This window comes from Tachypleus tridentatus, chromosome 6 (genome assembly GCF_004210375.1).
Source record: "Tachypleus tridentatus isolate NWPU-2018 chromosome 6, ASM421037v1, whole genome shotgun sequence".
Taxonomy (NCBI): domain Eukaryota; kingdom Metazoa; phylum Arthropoda; class Merostomata; order Xiphosura; family Limulidae; genus Tachypleus; species Tachypleus tridentatus.
In genome coordinates, this window is record NC_134830.1 from 83,618,451 (window position 1) to 83,641,942 (window position 23,492).

Sequence of the window (23,492 nt, forward strand, 5' to 3'; positions counted from 1 at the left end):
CTTTGACACTATTTTAAGTCTAGATTATTGCTGCAATTCTTAACTAGCATTCTCAGATGCACTTTTACTGCAATATTCATTTTCAAACACTGTATGGCTGAACCAATACTAGTTTTGCAGCTGATATCAGTCACTCCATTTTGCTTTTGTTTTTAATTGCCAGTTTTCCACAACTACAGAGCAACTCAAAGTCTCTGTTTCTTAATAGACAAATTGCTATCTCCATTACATTTCTACACAGAAGACTGTGTGTATGTCATGCATGCATTAGCTCGACAGCCACATAAGAAGGTTGTAATGCACATTATCTCTTCTTCAGTTGACTATGACATATCACTTGCATATCCAACAGCAGTCTACTGTCCCTGAGTCAATTTTTAATGACACAAGCAAAGTTAGCAGAAAACTTGTGTAGTGTACCCATTCTAAGGATTCCAGAGCTAGAACCGAGCTCTGCATTGATAACCTTCATTCTGTGGTTTATATGGCCTAGACTTAGTTGAAGATATGACTCTCCATTCACATTTAATATGCTGCATCTAAGAAGAACAAACTGAGTGCTCACTGGCCAGGTTGGTGGCATCACTTGTAGTGTTTAACACAATTTGGTATCCAAGGAACTACATTGTCAACCACGATCTTCACTGCCTCTACCATGCATTGTTACTGGAAAGCAATACACAGCTCTGAAAGATCTGGATTGAAAACCACACCTTATGGCACAAACTATTTACTGTGCTTTCATGAGTTAGTGGGCATACTAAAATAAGTAGCAGGCCTCTTTCACTTGCTGTGCAGTTGGTTAGGATGGAGAATTTCACCATCTGTGTTGCCTTCACTTTTGGGCATTTTATCAGGTTATCCCATAAGTAATGTCTGAAAATTTAATACAGAAAGTGCATCATCATTTCTATGTAGAAGGCTTTAATGAATAAAATATGTAGTAGGTTGTGTATAAAAATGTTCAGATAAATAAAAGAAACTAACCCAACTTAAATTTTTCAGATCATTCATTAGAATAAACCTTTATGAAGATGGATGTGTCTGAGAAGCACATTAGGCTGTATGAGTTTAAAAAAGGCAATAGTGCAGCAGAAACTACAAAAAACATTGAAGGTGTTTATGGTACAGAGTCTTTCGATGAAAGATAATGTTGAAAGTGCTTTCAGAAGTTCAGATCAGGTGACTACAGCTTAAGTGATGTGCCACATTCAAGTCACCCTGTTGAGTTTAATGATGACTTGCTGCTGACTGCATTTGATGAATAATGTGCTGTAATAGTTGAACCAGCACAGAAGCTTAAGTAAAACCATTCAACAGTTCACTGTCATCTGCTACATCTTGGAAAGTTGTCAAAACTTGGAAAATGGGTCCCCCATGATTTGGCAGAAGCCAACTTTAGAGAAAGAGTGGACAGTTGCTTGCCTCTTTTGGACAGGTTAGTGACTAGAGATGAAAAATTAATATTCTATAAACATATTAAGCACTGCAGACAATGGCTCAGTGCAGGTAAACTGGTTAAAGTACAGCCCAAAATAGACCACCACTTTAGGAAAGTCTTGTCAAGTGTTTGGTGGGATATTGTTGGTATGATCCACTTTGAGTTGTTCTGACTCAATCTAACAGTTACATCAGAATTATGTTGTCAGCACTTAGAGTGCTTGAATGTTGCACTGAAAAAAAAAAGATCTACCTTGATTAATCATAAAGGTGTTGTGTTACACCAGGATAATACATGTTCCTATACAGCAAGGGTCACATCTGCAAAGACTAAAGAGGTAGACTGGGAAAAACCTCCACATTCTCCTTATTCTCCAGACCTTGCCACATCTGACTATCATCTATTCTGGAGTTTACAGAACTATCTTGATGGAAAATAACTTGGAACACATGAAGATGTCGAAAGTATCCTTTCTGCATTCTTTTCCTCCAAACCCCAAGAATTTTATGGAAGTGGCATTTGGAAGCTTTTGAATCATGGGTGGGAAGTAATTAATAATAATGAAATGTGTGTTTTATTATGTGAATGTATGGTCTTGGATTTCTCCCAGGTATAGTAACAGTTCACTTCAAACTGTATAGTGTTATGTTGAATAAGTAGTATCTTTAAGCCTCACGCTCTGTCCATTGAGCTTTTGATTAAATAACATTAAAAGCATTTGAAATCTTTTTTCTTTTTCTGAACCTAAAATCAGACATTACTTACGGATAACCTAATACTTGAATATTTCACTGCAGGATATATTCTTGGCATATAATTGAGTGACATCCAGGAGAAGGCACTAGCTGCTTTTGCTGTGACACAAACATTAGGTGATGGCCTGGATAACCCTGCCCATTCACTAGAAATCAGTTCATCTGTCCCATGAAATGTTAATTGTAATTCTCTTTTCAGTGAATTCCAAGCTAAGTCTGAGGCACTGGTTTGAGAAGGATGGATCAGAATTGGAATTATCAACAACAGTTGCTGCCTTTGGTTACCTTCTCTTCTGTGACTTTTCTGAGGTGACTACCTTAAACCTCACCATTACAAATACGTCATCCATCAAGGTGCAAATATCTCATACCCCTAGGTGATGCCTCATGGACTTACTCAACTCTGTCATCAAACTTGTTGCCAAGAATGTCCTTGCATTGTGCGAATGTCATTGCAAGAAAATCTTTCCCATGTAAATGACACAGACCCTCTACAAAGGCACTGAATTCTCTGAAGGATTCCTCATGCAAGCCTTGAATGTGAACCTTACTCAGTGTATGGCTTTGTTTTTCATTGATAGAACTATTGGTGCATCTCACCTACAATTATTTCCCAGTCTTCAAGCTCTTCTTTCATCAGATACTAAATAATATCAAGTGCTGGGCTGTCCAACTTTAGGTTTATGTGTTATCTCTTTCTAAGACTATATATTCTAAGCAATATCTTGCCTGAAATGCCTCAAGAAATGGTTTAGGTCTTTTTTGACAGCAATTTTAACATTATGAAAGTGATATGTTTTGCTTTTATTATGTGAATTTATTGTCTTCTATTTCTCCCAGGTATGGTAACAGTTCACTTCAAACTGTATAGTATTATGTTAAATAAGTAATATCTTTAAGCCTCACACTCTTTCCATTGAGCTTCTGACCCTGAGGCTATAAAGGATATACTGGATGCATCTCATCAAGGAGTCTTACTGAACCTCTGATTGCCTTACAGATTATGCTTGTCTTAGAAAGTTGCCTCGCTTCTGAGAGAGAGAATCTCTACTACCCTATGCTTTGTCTTCCATAAGTGTTCATTGCATGGAAGATGGGTAATGCAGTTCCCTTTATTCACAAACAATACTACCTTGCTGCTGACTCTCAAGGTGGCTGAATGCTTCTTAATAGAAAGGCTTCTTCTTATCTCCTCTTGTGCTGATGCAGCTCTTATTAGTAGCTCTCAACTACCAACAGTCTTTAATTTCTAACTCTCAGCTCAGCTTTTCTCATGCTTGATAATCTTTTGTTTTTATGTGTGTATTTGTCCACCATTGTTTGCTAGCAAAACATTCTTGTTGAAACTCCTCCTTCAGTTGTACTTTGCTTCTGACTCACAACAGTACTGGACACTTTTACTTATGGAGATTTTCAGATTTTCTCTACATGCACCTGGTGTCTCACCTGATAGTAAAATGTAAAATAGTTCATATTGGTGAAGTCATGTGCTATCACCACATTGTATTTGGTACTCATCTCAATGGTATATGTCCCAAAGAGGAACCCAAGTGATCCACCATTTGCTAGTTTCCTTGACAAGACCCTATTGCCTTGCCTGCTGGCAAAACAGCTTGTGTTGTTAGGGTTCATTAACCAACAGTAGTCCTTTACCTTCTCAACCATAGATGGGGTTTTTTCTCTCGCAGTCAGCACATATCTGCATGGGATTTTATCAAGCCTGTCTCACTTGTTCTTGGATTCCTTATCCTACCCACTGCTCAAATAATACTCAGTTTTCTAAGGCTTAGTCTTAAGTGGGAATAACTTCATCAGCCTTTCTGAATGCACCAGACAATCTCCGTGTTTTTCCTTCTTCTTCTTCTGAGATCAGAATTGTACAGTGACGGCTATGGAAACATTTCAAGTATTTCAAAAGTCCAAGAGAGGACTATATTTTACATCTTGCCATTCTATTTACAGACAAACATTCATCAGCTCCCAATTTAACCTCTTGCAACTTGTATGTCCTTTATCCTGCAAGTACTCAGTGATTTATTGAATAGTGTCCATTCACTTGCTCTGAGCAAAAACCTCAACAACAGTGGTATCCTTGGTCTATAATGGCTTGGAGAATATCAGGTTACAGAGTTTGTCTCTGAACTCTGAGTTCATTGTAAAGAAAGAGTTAAGATTCAGAATACACACAACAGCATTACAAGTTACAAACACAAGACAAAATAGGGACAAATTTTTGTAGTAGGGGGCTGTTGTACTGGTAAGATAGGAGTGAGGAATTTGTAATAATTTCTTTTTTCCAGTTCAATGTGGTTATGCAAGCTATATTAAAAAGAAAGTTAAATGGAAAATAAAAATATGCTGAGATCTTAAAATGAAGCTAAATTTAAATTAGCAAAACATTACAATACAGTTGAAGTTAAAAGTTGCTTTATGGCAAAAGACATAGCTTTAACCCTTTCACAGCAGGTGACTCATTAAATACTTTTCTATACAAGTCACTATGTTTCATTCAAAATTTAAACACCTTTACTATCAGACATAGCTTTAACCTTTTCACAGCAGGTGACTCATTAAATACTTTTCTATACAAGTCACTATGTTTCATTCAAAATTTAAACACCTTTACTATCAGTAGATGTAAATGAAATTAATATTGCAATACATATTATGTTTTCAAGTTTTATGTTAGGTAAATTTTAAATCCTTTATTTCAAAAGAAACTTTTAGAAACTTCAAATATATTATCAATGAGCTATGAAAATTGTTAACTTTGGTGCCTGACATAGCCAGGTGTGTAGCTAGCTTGACTTGCAATCTATGGGTCATGGACTCAAATCCCCATCCTACCAAATATGTTCTACCCCTCACCTATGGGAGCATTATGTTGTGATGATAAATTCCACTGTTCATTGGTAAAAAAGTAGACCAAGAGTTGGTGATGGGTGGTAAAGAATATCTGCTTTCCTTCTAGTCTTTTGCTGCTAGCATAGAGACAGCTAGTACAGATAGCTTTCACATAGCTTTATGCAAAATTCAAAACAAACCAAACTGACTCTCTACTTTGGCATTCTGTATTTTCAGTAGTACAATCGTAGTTGTGTAGATATACTGTCTAGACGAAAAGACACTTTTTTTAACTATTTGACTTGTACATTTCAAAGTTGAAAAATGAGTGCAATTGAAACAGGAAATAAATTTTGTTAATCCCTGGCAGGTGCCATGCCCACCTTGAACAGATTTGTTTGTATTTTATAGCCTAGATGTAGATGTTGCATGTGCATGTTTATAGTCATTATAAAGAACTCATGCTGTAATCTAGCAATGATTATTTTGAAGTTGGTGTGCAGTTGTTATCACAGACGATGTTTAACTAACTGTAGTATTGTTGGCTGCTTGATTGGCTATAGCACTTAGTTGTTTCTTACAATTAGAGATACTGTTTAAGTTGTATTTAGGTCTTATTTTTATATTTTAGGTTATTATGTGTTAGTTATTTTTAAAATGGATAATTGAAAGGTTTAAATATTTTTTAAATATACATTATATTTTGCACAAGTTTTTTGGGTTAGGCTTTCACTATTATATGGTGCAAAAGAATTTTGCCAAAACGTGAAATATCTCTGCCAAAGATATTGTAATATGCCTCAAGAACACTATTGACGTATGTCAAGATGTATAATATGTGGTAAAGGAGAAGAAAAGGAAAGAAAATACCTGAAATTACAAACTTAACAAAAGGAGAATTATTAAATAAATTCTATGAAAGATTGAAATACATGAATTTTTTGTCTATTTCATAAATTTAATTATTTCATTGTGCATTAATGATGATAATAGCTAGATTTGGTGATATGGTAGAGAAAATAAAATATAAACATTTACCTTAAAAGAGTTTTTGATATTCTTTTTAAGGGTTTTAAGGATTATTCAAATGAAATATGAAAACTATAAGTTGAAGTTAACTATAAGTTAACAATGTTCTTATAGTAAGAATGAAAATCACCTTGCACTCAAAATATCATTCTTTGGATGCAAGATATTTGTGATCTTTAACAAAACCTCACCAGTTTTCAAGAAGATGCATTAAAAAATCTCAGAGTTACAGTATGTATTGCTGCACAGTAAAATTAAAATGTACAATACTTCTCTACAAATTACACATGCCAAAAGTGAAAAGGTTAAATTAGAAATTGTCTTATCAAGGTCAGGTTTGGATGTGACCTCCACTCTTTGAGATTTGAGTGCAAGGAGATGGCAGCTGTTGGCTATTAATTGATTTGTCAATAGGAATACCAACTATCTTAAAACATCTAGATTAATCTTTCATATAAGAAAACTTAACCAATTACAAATTTATGTGTCCATGTATCAGAGTCAGAAAGATTGAATTGTTTAGTTTATGAACACTACATCCAAACTTAACAAAAATACAAATGGGGTTACCTAAGAAGGAAGCTTATGCTATGTTACAGTCTTATACCAATTACAGCACAGCAGCATGAAGGAGTGGACATTTTTTAGACCCTATAAATTCTTTCTAATAATTGTCTGTCCCAGAACCTCTTTTTGTCTTGTAGGTGATGCCATTTCCTCAAGCATGAAGGCTCAAATAACAAGGGTTCAGAAGAGTATAAGCAGGTACACTTATTTAGAGAAAACAGATGCTTTATAAAAACAAATTCTGTGGTTATGGCACGTTTTTTCTTACCAATTTATGATATTCTGAGAATCAATAAATTCTCATTGAACTGCAGAATAGTGTGAAGCATTTGATATAAGTTAACTTAATCTGGACTGAATTTTATATGAAGAAAAAGACAAAGCATATTCGACACAGTGAAACAATATTTATTTTCAACATAAGTTAAAAAAGGAAGGTATAGTGTGAAAACCTGGCTGAAGATAAATCTGTCTGTGTTTTGTTATAGATATTAAAAATCTGTAAACATTTCTATGTTGTTCCATACTGAGAAAGCATAACATCATATACTAATTACAACAATTCCATTTTTCTGGGGGGTACTGGTGCCACCCCTGTGACTTGGAGTCACCCCTGTTTCAACATAAGGGATGTAATATACCTGGAGCATCATGTAACTTGTAAATGAAAAAAAATTGTTTTCAAATTCTGAACATTATGTTCTACATTAAAGAAAGCTAACTCATGAGGAAGTTTATGTGACACCCTAGCTAAATGACCTAGTACCATGAGTAACTAGGCAAGAGGAACATAGTTACTTTTCACCCGATTCTCTATTGCTGTTGATGCTCTCCTATGGTACTTGGTTTTGGCAAAATGAAGAATACATGCTAATTATATGCAGAAATTTTGTAAATAATATACTACATAAAGGTGTTGTAAACACATAATATGCTTGCATACTGTGATATCTCAACGTTCTCAGTACAACTAAAACTACCAAAGTTTAACCTTATCTGTAAATTTTAATTGTTATGCCCTCTCAGTTTCTTTACTGTAATGGAAAAAAAAATGAATTCTAACCAAACCTCTAAGAATAGAGGTGTAATGATGATTTGTTACTTTCTCTCACCCAGCCACTTTTTATTCAAATTAACTAGAATTTACTCAAACTCCATTAGATTTGTTTTCTTAGCTAATTTTCTATGTTACACTCTTAACAAAATTATTTTGAAAATAAAAATACATGAAATTCACAGCTTTCTATTGTTCAGATAACAAGTAGCACACTCAAAAAAAGATTAGGTAATTAGTAAAGCAAGATTTCCCTTCTGTGCTTCAAAGTATTTGTTTCATATTCAACTGAAAGCTGTTTATCCTGGTGGTAAGCATGCTTGAACTGTTATTCCATGGTTCATCCATCATGATGCATTGTCACAAAACTGATTTCACACTTTGAAGAGACAGGTGTATGCTGGTAAAATCTTACTATTCTATCAGAATAAAAGTTGCTAAAAGTGGGTGCTATTGACTAGATTTCTCTAGTCCAGGACTCTTTAACTGGTGTCCTACGAGCTACATCCAGCATGGCCTATTGACAGTCAGCAAAGAAAATAAGTAAAAAAACAAAACTATGAACAAACATAATAATCATTAAATGATTTGTGATTAAGACATACATGGTCATTGTAGCAGTGTACATGAGTAATACAATAAGTACTTAACAATACTAAAATGTATAGTAATTTTATATTTAAAAATACTCTTTCTACAGTGTCATACAGACACATGAGAGTGTTTGTAATGACACTTCCTTAAATATTATTTTGTTCTGTTATTAAAGAACTGTTCACCTGTTGAAATTTATTCAGTGTACTAACATTAATTTGTATAATATTATTAGGTTACCTAAAAATATGTGAAATAAATACTTTTAGCTGACCTACTTCTTACTTCTTTCCAGTCCAGTTTATTTTAAAAAAATAATTGAAGAGACCTGTTATTGTTTATCAGTTCGCAGTTATGGACAATTATATGTAAATTGCCCATTATGTTTCTTTGTACACATTTAGAAACAGACAAATCTAGCTAAATGTATGTATTTTAGTCCAATTTTATTTTAAATGTCTGTAAGCTTTATTTTAGTACCACCTTCATGGGAAATTCTATGCATCTCTCTTTCCCACTTCTTTTAATGTCAAATAATCTTTGAAACTTGGATTCCTTCAAACCAACAGGAGATAGACATCTTGTTGCATCTTTATTGAGGTTTGATTTAACAGATGAGCTGGATAGGTTTTGTTGTTGTTTTTTGGGTTTTTTTTCCAGGTTGACAGGGCTCGTCTTTAACTCTGAACTTACAAGTTCGTTTTTTTAATACTGGTTTTACATTTTTGCTTTAAGGTGGAAGGAAACTTTACAACATAGAGAAATGTTAAAGTGTCAAAATACAATTTTATGAGCTACTTAATGTATGTCAGTAGCAATACTTGATTGTGAATAACATTTTTTGTCATGTAAGTGTTTCTGTATGATTTGAGAAAGATGAATGCCAGTTAAGAAGAAGAAAAAGTTTTGATTCATTCTTTTAACTAATATGTAGTAGGTTATTGTAATGCAGTAAAAAATAAAATATTTGAACAATCACTAGAGATAGAAAGATAATTATTCTCAGTTAAGCAGATTTTATAAAGCAGTTGGTTCTTATTGTTCCATGTTGATTCATTAAAATTAATGTTTTCATTGATTGTTAAGGTTATAAGATTTTGTATGTATATAAGCAGTTTTAATGATTCATCAACCCCTTCATCGATTATTACCTTGTTTGCTATAAATAACATATTTATGTTAATTTAAAAAGTTGTTTTATAAATCAAACTAAAATTAACAAAAAATGCTGCCAGAAATAATAAGGTGTGTAAATAATTAACTCATTTTTTTTAGATAATAAATGGTAGTTTACATCAATTTCATGTTTCTTACCCTGTTTTCTCTCTCATTTTTAGAAGGAACTACAGTCTGAGAAAGAAAATAGTGAAGAAAAATACCAGAAAAAATTTTCTGCAGCTGAAACTCTTTATAACAAAGAAGTCCTCACTCTAAAAGAGGTGATCAATGAATTAATGATTGAGAAACAATCAACAGAAAATAAATTTCAAGAACAAATTCTGAAATATTGCAGAGTTGCTGACCTTGAGGAAAGACTTGCCCATTTAGAGGAGGAAAAAGGACAATTGAAAGAGAAATTAAAAGAGTTACAGTTGCAAAAAGAGGAAGAAGGTAAGGATTGGCAGGTCAAAAGTGTCGAATCTGAAAACAGTTTTAAAAAAAAACTGTCTGAAAAAGATGATAGATTTAATGAACTACTAATAAAATATAATGAACTTCTGTCCAGTCATCAAGAATCTTTATCAACTTGTGAAGTACAAAACTCTGAAGTATTGAAAGAACTTAAAAGAGAAATTGAACAGGAAAAGAAGAAAACTGAGGAGCATCTAAAAGCCCATCATGAACAATTGGCATTGCTGGAAGAAAATCACCAAAAAGAAAAGGATGAGTTAATTTCACAGATTGAAAACTTAACAAGAAAGCAAACCACTCATATAACATTAGAGAAATATAAAGAAAAAGAAAATTTTGTGGACCAACTTAAACATGTAAAGAATGATGAAGGTTTTGAAAAACTTTTATTTGTAGAAACATGTGACCAAGATCATAGAAATATGATCTCAAAGTTAAAAAAAGAAAAAGAAGAGGCAAACGAGAAAATTGCTTTCATGGAATCTGAACATCATAAAAAGCTGGAGGAACTAGAAAAACAATACAGATCTGCTTTAGTAAGTTTAATAATTTAGATACTCTGTGGAGTGTAAGAGGTTTTGGGTAAATTTGGCTCTTAACTGATTGGTTTAGAACCTATCGGGTGTCAATGCATAGGTAAGTATCGAGTTTTAAAGTTTAAATAATGTTAGTAAATTTAACTTTCTTTCAACTATTGTTTATCCAGAAATATTGTAGAATTTATAATTTATTGTTTAGTATCATTTATGTAATGTAATTTACAAGGATAGTAAAAACAAATGTTCAAATTTACAATTCTGTACTATAAGCTCAGTTTTGCCTTTAAACATTACACTTTTTAGATTTATTTTGAATTTTTCTGTCTATCCATAATTTTATATTTGATAAGAAGCTGCCATTTCTTGAGAATATAATTCTCTTTTCTGTCTCAAGTTTCATCAGTAAAACATTCATTTTTATTGCACCATTTTATGACCTCATGGCATATGGTCTGAAAAACCACAAATGAAACTCTGTTTCCAAAATATACTTAACTGCACTGCCACTTACAGCTGTTACTTGACTGCCAGGGTTTTTTCTTTGCCTATCTAAGCATTACTCTGATTTTTTTTCTCAGTTGCCTCACTCAATTGCCCTTGGTAATGTTTGTCTTGTGATACTTTCCTTCTACATCAGTGCACCCTTTATCATGGTACTGTATATAAGTGACTTGTTAGGTTAATTTTATCACTATTTCTTGACAAAGTTTCACAAATGGATTTCTTTGTTATATTATCATTTGGAGGTACTTTGAACATTCTCGTGTTATTTAATTGTTTTCATAATGATAATAATAATTTTAAAAACATTCCAGTTAGCAAGCCAATTATGGTATAAATTCTCTAATTATTATATTTGGCATGGAGGATAATTGGATCTCTCATCTACCATCTCTGATATCCAGTTTGAGGTTTGATTCCCTAGGGTGGATGTGACAGATGGCCCAGAATTTTTTGCTCTAACAAAACAACTTACTTTACCACAGTTTTTAAATGACCTGTGAAAAATGAGAGATGGATTGATTGGTCTTTCTTCTGTTGATTCTTTGAGTGTGTGATGTTTTGGACTTTCTCCCAGTTGTTTTTGAGACTGCAACTTAATTGATGACTGAAAGATCTGGTTTGTTTGTTTTTTTTCCCACATTTCTCTGTACATGGAAATTATTGTACATGCTGGAAAATATACTTCTTAGTTACATGAAGGGACAATTTGGCCTTATCTGACACATTGGAACTTTGATTTTGCTTACCCACCACCAAGTGAAGGCAGTTTTCTTGACCCTCAAATAATATCTGCTCCTTGAATTTTGAGGTCCTAAGGCAGAGTATGTATTTTATCTATATAAGTCTATCTCCTCTGATGTCTACAAATTTACAATTCAACTTAAACATTTTGTTTCTTTTTATTTCACTTTGTTAGAAGACACTCAGGATTGCCAGTTTCATTGAGGACAAGCTGTATTCATTGTTAGCATGCATATTGCTTCAGTTTTTTTTGCTTCTACATTCTTCCCAGTTGTTAGATTATTGAATTTCATTGGTTCTTAAGGAAGTCGTAGTTTTGCCCCTCTTTATGAGTACAGATTATCGACATCAACTTCTCAGTTGATTACATTGGTAATCAGAATTCCACTGCTTAGTTGGACTATCAGCAGGAGCAGTGGTTATTATATACCTTCAGGAGTTATAGAAGCTTGGTTTCAAGAATTTCTGGTTATGGGATAATCTTTATCTTTGATTCAGAAGCTCTGTGGGTCCTTGGATCACAATTGGTTGCTTTGTTCACAGCTTCCCCACTATAATCTACCCAGTCTGTCTCCTGCAGTTCATCAGGATTTGCAGTTCATCAGTTACCTGAGCCTGGTTAGTTTAGGAGTAGTGAAAGAGTTGAACTAGTTCTCGAAAGGTTTTATTCATGTTATTTATTGGGCTAATGAAGACAGGAGATTGGTGTCAGTTATCAACCTTCCTTGTCTTTATTTTATAATTGTCTAGATTCTCCATATTTCACAATTAATTATTCTTCAACATCTGCTGATTTTTTTACTAGGATTGTAGATACTCAGCGTGGTTGTAGTTTTCTATCTGAACTCTGCTTTAGTGATAGAGTTCCACCACTATTGGCATTTGTATTGCATAAGGGTCAAGTACTGCAGTTATGGGTTTTTTTCCTTCTCTCCCATGTAGGTGTAACATGGATTATGCTGCATCATATTGGTTTTCTCATTCCCTTCATTCTATCGTTTTGTGCACTTACCATTCCATTAGATGACTAGTTACTGCTGGCAACATCACATCATGCTTCAACTTTCAGATACAACCCAGAAAAGCTTTTTTTTTTTTGAGACTGTCACCAATTCCTGATCCAGTACAATATGTTGTGAGGGTGGATAATTTTTTTTCATCTTGTCTTTCAATCAGCAGTCTCCCATCCTGCTCAGTACCATAGAATAGGATGCCACACTTTTACTCATCTCTCCTTCTCCCACTGCATGGATGTTGTTGTTTTTTCTTCTGGGAATGTGGGTATCACTCAAATTCTTAATGCCTTTGTGAAGATAACACAAGCAACTCTTTTATTGGTGTTTAAGCAATCAGGGATCATGCACTGTATTTCCTGGTTTCCCCAGTTTCCTTAGTCAGGATCATTCTTCACATCTTGAAGGGTTAACTCACGATATTACAACAGCCTAGGTTTTCTACTGCCACCTTGTTCACTGCATGGACAGTGAGGATTCTCTACAAAATGTTTTCATCCTTCTTGCTTTCTGACAGGCAACGTATCACGGTCTGTGCTTTTAGATAGGTAAATCATCAGGTTTCAATCCTATCCTGTGGTGGTGGTGGTATGTTTTTCATAAAGGAAGCATATGGTCTTGGGTTTCTTATTTCTAAACTTTGAATCTCCTATCTTGGAGCTAGTCTTATCATCCTTCCAGCTTGCCATGTTCCATGGGTGATGTCTATGGTAGCAGGTTCATTGTCTCAATTCATACTGATTCTTCCAAAAGATTCCCCTAAAGTTTGATTCCTGTGCATGGTTTGTTTTTTCAGGTTACCTCCTCTTGGATCTGAACATCCAACCATATGTTTACCATGAGTGATGACACATGAAGAAGAATAGAAGATTTGGGTGGTTAAGGGGTCCAACACCAACATTCCACTTTGGCCTAGAATTCCTGTAAACAGTCAGCCTCGTTTTGTCTCCCCAGGGTCCAATGGGCTAGGGTCAACTGAGCACTAGTGTTGGACGTTCACAGTGAGTGTTGTGGACATTGTCTGATGTAGGTGTTTGGGTATATTGTTCACAAAACCTTGGCATTGCTACAGTTACTTTGCACCAATAAATGCCAAACGACCAACCAACAGAATAAATGTTACATTTTAAGGTTCATTTAGATTGCTACTTATTGGAACACTTATCTACTAAAAATTTTGCCAGTGCCTCATCTTTAGTTGCAATAGATACCTTTTATCTGGACAGGATAGGATTATCACTTTGAACCTCAAATAATGACATGCATATTGACAGTGATATATTGTAGGGTGATTGAACCCTTTTCAGTCAGTGGTGTCAACTATAACTTATTTTTTGTCTTGGCTTTTTGACAAAGGTTTTTGTTTATTCCACGATTGCCGTTGTTTACAGCACTCTTATCAACTACTATCCAATTATCATGACTACATACTTTTGAGTCCCAAATACACTTCAGATTCCTTGCATCATTTTGGGTAATTAGTACCAAATTGCCATTCCAATTATTTAACAGGTAGATTCAGATTTTATGTTCTTTCTTTTACACCTGTTTGTAACAAGACTATTATATGTCGTGTATCCCTTTACCTGCAAGTTTATTTTTTGTGGCTGCTGACCTACAGACATCATCAATCGGAATAATTTGCACTGTTTATTCATAGTCAAATTTCTCAATCTCTGTTTTCTCAGACCAATTCTTCTTACCCACCACTCTGTCAAACAAACTTCCCCCCTCTCCCCCAGTTCATCTGCTCATTCTCTTTTTTTCTAATTAGATTTCGATCTTTGTAATTTTCAATGAGGCTCTTGAAGATTTTGTTGCCTGTACTTATACCTTTATTTTAGATTCTCTTTGAAGTCATATCTAATCATATTTCTCTTTTCTGCATTATAATCAGCCCAGTTGAATTTCCTGCTGGAGATCACTGTTTGGACTGGTATATAGACCTCTCCCAGTACTTTTATCTCATTATTTAACTGATGTGGCAGTGTATACATCTGAGAGTTTTGCCTTCCTCCTGTAATTATCTTAACTATTTCTACTAGATTATCCAAAGGTGTATTTTTATTTCCACTTTTCAGGGTCACTTACCTTGTTTTTACAGGATTATGAAATAATACTGTCAGTCAGCTAACTGTCTTCAGAATTGTTGAAATTGACCAGAATTCTTTAATGTCATACCAGATGATTAAGTAGAAAAAGTTGCTGGCTATCTACAACTTAATTTTAATTAAATAAAGTTGCATCTACATAAGTTTACTTGACCATGTCAAATTATTTCAAATAAATGAGGATTTATTGATATAACACACAATGCCAACAAAAAACATAGCCTAAATGCCATATATGAAAATCCAAGGGAAGAGAATGAAAACAAGTGTAAATGTTTTGCAAGTTGTGGTTAGTTGCATATAAAAAATTTGAAATGAGCAACTTGCTACTTAGGCTATTTTAAATGAATTCAAAATTCAGTGTAAGTTCATAAACTGAAAAGCTAGAAAAGAAGAGATAAAAATTATTGAAAATGAAACAAAGGTTACTTTCTTCAGAGTACACTTTTTATAATGGGAAACAACAAAATTCACTTGTTGTATAAAGAATAAAAGTATGCAAAATTATTATCTTTAAATCTCTTTAAACTACAAATACAAAAAACATCAAGTGTTTGCTAATTCATCAATAATACTGAATGGTGTAATTTGCAAAGGAAAATTTTAAATTTTTCAAACTTTCATTTCTGTGTATCTTTGGAGAGTAAGTTTTGAAACAATGAACTAAACAGTTTTTGCCCTTTCCAAAGAAGAGGTTCAAAGTTACTAAAACCCCATCATTTTTTGGGAATATAAATTTTTCCTGTTTTTTAGACTAGTTTTATAGTACAGGATTTCATTATTACTATATTATGATGTTAGAGATAGTAATGATTCTTTAGGATAATATAAAACACTTAACATTTTTTTAGTTGGAAAACAATTGGCAAAAAAAGCATTAAAAGAAATATGTTAATTAATATCAATCAGGGGTAGTGCTTTTGACAAGTAGTTGTAAAGTTGCTAGTTCAGTGGTTGCTGACAACCTATTGTGTCTTTGAGCAAGAAACTTTACCCCAATTGTTTCTATATACCCAGCTATGTTATAGGTACTAACATAGGTGGAGGCTATTTTTGATAGATTAACAATCTGTCCTGGTGGAATGTGTCACTATTTTCATCAGTTTGGGCCACTGAAAACAAGAAAGTATGTGATGTGCTGTATAAGCATGGGATAGATATAACTGGAAACTGAGTTGAAAATACTTGGATATTTAAAATTTTCCAGTGAAATTCTACAGCTAAAGATAATGTTTTCATAATAATGTCTCAAAGGCATTTTCCCAACATAAAACATTGTATCAAATAATATGAAGTTTTTAAGTTGAAACTACAGATTCTATTTAGTATATTCTTTTTAAGTTTCATATAATTTTAAGTATTTCCACTGTGAGAAGGTAAAAATTACACCACTTCATTGTGGAAAGGGTAAATAACTCATAGTTCAGTTATTAGCTTGAAGGCATTTTATATCTGATCCAGTGGTGGTTTTAGTTGTTTTTTTTTATTATGAAAAATCTCTTAATTTTTAGGTGGTATTCACTGTCTGCTAAATCATTGTTCAAGAATTGAGCTGTTGTTATATTCCAAGTGTCAATTTGAGCAAAGGGTAAAAGTGAAAATCAACAGTGATGAAAATGAATAGATTTACAGATTAATTTTCAGCATTTTAAGATTTTGTTTTTAAACCTGTGTATAGGGTTGATGTTAAAAAGTATTTACTTGGATGGTTTCAAACGTTTTGTGTGTTCTATTTAAACCAGAAAACATTTTTTTGAAATAGTTTTGTCATTGGTTTATAGAGTACAGTTTTGCAATACTAAGTGTATAAATGTGAATAGAAAATCATGCAAAATCTAATTTTACTGCTATTAAATGTTTTAATGATGTTTCAGTGACTTGGTTCATCACAGATGTAGTCTAAATAACTAATGACATGTAGGTATGAAAAATGAGTTTGTACATTGGGATTATGCATAAAACTTATAGCAGACCTTAGAAAGTTTGAGGATATCTTTATGTTGATACCTAACAAAAAACATTTCATGTTAAAATAACACTACACTGATACTCAGAATCTAACACTGAAGTTTAAACATTTTCTCATTTTGTTTTCACCCTATAAGACTGTCAAAATACAAAATATAGCTTGATTAAAGTTGAAGTTCATTCCTACTGTGATAAAACACTGTCACTATAATGTATAACTGTTATTTGACTGGTTCTTTTCCTTGCAAGATTTTACAGTTTTCATTACATTTCATATACAAAAACAAAATGCAATTTAAGATTCAAGAAAAAAAAGCTGAGTAGTATCACTAAATGAAAAGTTTTTTTAACTCAATAATATTTTTAGCAATTGCTCTTTGTTATGCTTTTTTGACAAAAGTTTATCAAAAAGCAGCTGCTTGAAACATCCCCCAATAAAACTAACAAAGTGGAGATAATGTTATTTGAATACAGTATTCTTCATAATAGCATGGAGCAATAATTCTTGGTGAATCTATCAGTGAGACTATTGGAAGTATAAACATATGATCATTGAATATAGTCAGCAGAAGGTTGCTGCACTTCCTCATTGTGGCCATCATTTATGTAAACAATAGCCTTCATTATATATGTAAAAACAGCTGGTTTGGGTTGAGAAAAATTTTTATGTACATTATTTTTATCTACATTTTTATCTTTTTAATCTACGTAAAAATTTTCTCAACCCAAACCAGCTGTTTTTACATATATATTTTTCTCTACAGGTGGGTTTTCTTGTCATCACTGATTAATAGCCTTCATTCTTGGTATAAGATAAAAGACACATAAATGGAGCTGTTCAATATTCAATATGGCTACTTCCTATTGGATAACACATTTTAATAATATTCCATAGTACAAAACAAATTTTAGAAATTTCCCATAACCAAAAATGAAATAGAAATCCAACAGAATGTGAATAGAAAATTGGACAGTTCACAATGAATTCTACCTTGTGTGGGTTAAGAACTGGTGGAGAACACTTTTGAAGAACCTTGAGAATATATTAGGATAAATTGTGTGTTCAGAGTAACACAACAAAACTCAACTAAAAGGGATGTATAAATGCCTAGAATACGATAGCCACTCACTTATAACAAGTTTCAAAGCTAGAAGTCTAGAATGAGGTAGTAAACACATTAAAAAGAAAACAGTAAAATGAAAATAAAATAATATAGAAACCAAGGTAACTTTTTTAGGTGACAAGAGTTTTTAAAATGGATTATGGAACTGAAAATATGATATATTATCCAAGAGGACCTGAAAATTAATAGTTAAATAATAGAATTTGAGATATTTGTCAAAGAAAAACATGCAAGCCAACATAAATAGATTCTATCAATCTTTTGTCCTTCAAGGATAGCTTCACAACTGAAAAATATGCAGAAGTTTACCACTACCTTTTATAAATAATTTATAGTGGTTTATGCAACAATTGAACTCAATTTCTAATTATTGTGCTTCAAACAGTTATTTGTGAATTGCATAAAGACAAAAACAGTTACTTAAGCCTGATCACTTAAAAATAATTTATTGTGATATGAATATTACCATATCTTCTTTCATAAAATTATTTAATTTATATTGCTTTGTTATTATCAACTATGTTAAGAAGTAGGAAATGTTTTTACCAACCATTGATATGTCTTGGCTACTTTTAATATGTTATTTAATGTTTTTTTTAATTAGGGTTTAATCTTTTACTTTTTTGTAGATTATGTATTGGAGAGGGTTGGGGACCCAGAATGTAGTGAAATCATTTTAAGTATGTAGCAGATTAGGACTTTATAATTATTTAGCTATTCCTTGAGTTTCTTGTATATTTCAGAAAACTGAAACTGAGGGTAGGTGTTTTAAAGAGTATTATTCCAAAGAAAAAAGAAAGGTGATTGGCTATGAATCATCTAAACTAGTATGGATATTTCTTTTAAGATACAAATTTATAGTTGATCTGTATATGTATGTACTGTTTAATCACTATTCAACTGAAGATTTCTTCAGAAACATGAATTGTTACTGTATTTTAATAAAGGATTTGAAAAACTGAACAATGCACTAGCTATCAAATAAGATTTCCCATAACTTAAAGTGTAACAAGATGTTAGTCAGTTTTAAAGTGTTTAATGAATGCATATTTTATAACCACATTTGTGTGAACAATGCCATTGAAATGATGAAGTATTTTATATAATGAAATGACCATAATAAATATGGAAGATTTATTTGAACTTTCAAAATCTCAAGTCACAGCAACAAGGATCAACTAACTAGTAAATTAAATACCTCATTCATGTAATATTGCATTAGATACAGCCTGAGTAGGAAAGTAGGCCTCTTTTATTCCAATGTTATCGAAAGTATATGATATAATTTTGATAACTAAATCTTTAGAGAGAAAATAAGTAGAATAAAACTGCATATAAAGTAAACAGTAATGTAGAGTAATGGTATTTGTAATAGTGTATTCTGTGTGGAACAGTTTGAGTGTTCAGTGTATAACATGATTTTTTAAGTTGAAACAGAGAAGCACACAAAAATGAAGAGTGACACCTGTATTAAAGAAAAAAGGGTGTTTATAACAGTTTATGAAAAAAACCAAAGCTAAATTTCCGCAAAATTGTAGTGAAGCAGACTTCGTTAATGTGCAGAAACATGTGAATGTATGTTCACAAAGTGATAAGTATATGGTTTTTAGTTTACTGCACATGCATATTTTAGACCTAAATAAGTCATGAAAACTCATAGCAATTGCATTTAGTAAAATATTAATTTTTTTTTTCAAAGAAGTTACTTGTGGGTTTAGTTAATGCTGTGTGTGTGAAATATTTTGCAAATAAAAAAAAAAGAAATCAAAGCCAGTAATCACATGATGATAGCACACAGCATACATGTTGACTAAAAAGTTTGACTAATTGATACGATATTTGTAGCATTTGATTCAGAAATTTGTGAGACAAGTTTTGGACAAATAAGTGCAAGCATATTATTTATATAGATTTTTGGTATCAGTGACAGAATTGTTGCAAATTTTGAATTGGGTACCAGGTCTTTATTAGAGTAAGTATACATGTGTGTATTGAAAGTAAAAGAGGTACATTTTCTTTGAGGTGTTACTCTATTTTTGTGTCTTTTACTTGAATTACCATTTGCTATGTAATTAATGAAAATTCATATTGTTAACTATAATGATTAATGAATAAATAATAGTTAGACATTTCACTATTATATTGAGAGTGTATTGAGAAAACTGTTTAAAAAAAGGACAAGTGTTCCTCTTTTAGCTATATTAATATATCATATGATCAAGAGTGTATTCAAAACATTTTTTTCTTTTCTTTATTATCCAAAATTGAAATTCCATATGTTGTTAAAATGTTTTGGAGGTATATAGCTATGCATTTATATGTAGATACTTTTTGATATGTTAAGAGATAATTAAACACATATATAGATACCATACCTTTAAAAATAATGGATTGTTTAGTAATTATTACTTGTGATTTGCTCTTAACTTTTCAAGTCCAACATGGAAAATGAACTGCAACTAAGGAATAATCAGTTAGATGAGAGCTTGATTCTTGCAGAAGCTAATCAAGCAACAGTCTCACAAAACCTAGAAAAAGCTGAATCTGATCTTCAGCTACTACAACATCAAATAGGATTACTGAAGGAAGAAAATACCAGACTTTCTTTGGAGGTAGAGTTAAATGGTTCTACAGTGGAATTCGCAAAATACCAACAAAAGGAGAAATGTAGAAAAGACAAAAAACTTGAATTTAAAGAAAAAGAAAATGTGATACATTTGAAAGAAGAAAATAAAAAACTCAAATGGGAGTTGGAAGCATTAAAGGAGGAAATGTCCATTTTTCATAAACTAGACAATGTTCAAACATCAGAGATCAATGAAATAAGAAAAGAATTCCAACAAAAATTGTGTGAAAAAGATAATGAATTTAAAAGTAAATTAAAACAGCTGGTTCAAGATTTTGCAGGACAAATCAAGACAAAAGAAGCTGAGTATGAGGGATTACTGAAAGAAGCTATTGGTGAGTGCTGTCATAAGTTGAATTATTTCTACAAATCAGATTATACACATTATTCTTTATAGCTGAGTATCATTAGTAAATAATTATTTTTCTTTTCACTGTCTTGTGTAGATGAAGAGTAGATTTAAATATAATCTTAATGTTAAATGTACACAATGACTATGTATGTCTAAATGAAAAGTAGAATCCAGAATTAACACTTACCTCACCACAAAATAAATAGCTAATATGTTACACCACTGCCATAAAGATTTTGTGCATGCACTAAGCCTTTGACTGAAATTTCTACCCCAGCACAAAACCCATGTACTGATGCAAGTAGCATTAAACTACACCCTTCCAACAGTAGTATTGTGACATATCCTTCCTTCTCATCATGCTACTTGAGCACTTTGTATACACAACACTTGTCTTGTTTGTTTATTAAGCCATAAACTAGAAAATCATACCTATTTTCATGTCCATTTGTCACATCCTCTCTTTTACAAATTACCAATAAATGGCTAACTTCTTTACTACATTAATTTTAACCAATAGAAAGACATAATTTTAATCTGCCAAATGATGTATTACACTTCACTGTGTTCAGTACAAAGTACTTTTAATTTTGTCATCTGTTTGAATGTTTCTCATCTGGTGTTCAGATTGAGAAGCTGATAGAACTAGTTTTATCCCTTCTTGTCTTAGGTAGAAAGTCAATTAAAACATAATAGTTATAACACTGTTTTTCTTTTATGTGTGTTACTATTCTCTCTTCTCATTCTTGCCACAAACATCCTTTAGCCACACACACATATTTCATTAGCCACAACATTTAAAGTAAGTATTAAGCTTATATTAATGTGTATGTCAAAGTAGTTGAATGTAAATGTATTATATTTGAGGTATGATAGTAGTATAATGAAACTGTGATTGTAAGAATGATAACTTTGAGGCATCTGTTATCAGAGTAATAACACCATAAATATTTATACCATATTATATAGCATAAATAATTATGGTTTGGTTACTCTGATAACCGATGCCTCAAAGTTATCATTCTTAAAAGACGAATTTATGTTGAGAAACATTTTTATTTTGTAAATTAATACACGAATAAGACTAGATATAAACTAAATGACTATATGTAAATTGTACTGGCAATAATCATCAATACTGTTTTACATTAAAATTTATATGACTGAGGTAGTAAGTAATACTCTGCTGCAGTACTGTAAAATTGTATTGAACATGCATTGATCTGTTAGAAACAAAAGCTGTAACAAAGTCTCAATGTAATCACTATGTTTGAAAGTCACTACCAAAGAGAAATCCATTGGAGAGTCGCACACTTTATGGGACTTGATAGCTGGGGTTTGCAACCTGTTCACTCCTTTGTTCATGGATGATTGTGGATAGTTATGAAACTTGGAGGTTGAGCTTCCCTCTTTGCTACTCTGTTGGTTAGTCAGATTGATCTTAATCATAGCTGCATAATGTCTTCTATCCTTGGTAGCAGTCCAGACTATGAAAGCTTTCTCAAAGTAAAGGGACTAATGGTTTAGAGTGAAAAGGACAAGGTCATCAGTGTCTTAACATGATCCACATGAAGCATGTTACATGCATTCATTTTAATATGATTATAGGTGCTAAATCCTCTCTTACAACCAACTGAAAAATCTGGAAATGTAAGTTCAGTTTGTTCAGGTGTAGTAAACCTATGCTGTCATGAAGGAAATCTTTGTAAAATACTGCCAAATCCATGTTCTTGAATTGTTACTGGAGCATCACATTCTTCAGTAAAACCCACTCTTCTTTGGCTGATGATGTATCTATGGAATGCTTCATAATTCTTGACCAAAGTGTTGATCTCAGATTTTCCTTACAAGACTGCTGCAAGAAGGTTCACTGGGCTTAACAGCTTGAAAGTCATTATGCAGTTTCTGTTAGAAAAGGTGACAGCAAGTATGTTAACGAGTTCCTCAACATATGCTTCAGCAGCAGCTTGAAACTTTTCCCTTTGAGGTGGAGAATCTTTCATATGATGTCTGTGGAAGACAGTATAGCCCCTAAGACATGGCTGGTCTTATGTTATAATAAACATTCACAGTGGCAAATTTCATTTATTGTTTAAACTTTTGCTAAATAGCAGCATCACAGTTATCAGCCTTCTTTTCTTGTTTTGTTAAGCTGTTCCTTTATGGCCAATAAAAATCTTTAGTGACTGTAAAGATGTCTTTTTTTTTTTTCTCCATTTCAGTGTAAACAGAGTTTTTCAATAGATCTTAGCTTGCTATTAACCGTGTAAAGTTCTTGAACCATTGAACCTTTCTTATAAGTTCTCAAGTGGTCATGATCAAACTTCTTTTTCTGCATGTTATTGTTTTGTTTTCTTGGAGTCTGGTATGCTATCTGTATGGAAACCAGACTTCCTTAAGTAAGACTATCTCTGATTGGATAAAATTACCCCTTGGATGTCTCAATAAAAAGTTTCTGCATAAAACATAGATAACTTTAGCATGTGCAAGATGCCTAGTTTACACCAGCAATGCTGTATAAACATACAGTAGAGATAAACAGGAAAATATACCACAAAAGTATCAAAATGTGTTGGCAGCTCATTGGATGGTTTTAAT

General features: G+C 32.5%; 1 protein-coding gene across 1 annotated transcript in view; it reads left to right on the forward strand.

Moving 5' to 3' along the window:
- The window catches only part of LOC143251655 (uncharacterized), a 104,758-nt gene extending 81,893 nt beyond the window's left edge, over positions 1-22,865 (forward strand). Inside the window, exons 14-17 of the mRNA XM_076502916.1 lie at positions 9,622-10,452; positions 18,660-18,743; positions 20,352-20,877; positions 22,732-22,865. Of these exons, the coding sequence (XP_076359031.1) occupies positions 9,622-10,452; positions 18,660-18,743; positions 20,352-20,877; positions 22,732-22,865 (1,575 nt within the window). The remainder of the gene's footprint in view (positions 1-9,621; positions 10,453-18,659; positions 18,744-20,351; positions 20,878-22,731) is intronic.
- Positions 22,866-23,492: the final 627 nt, after the last annotated feature.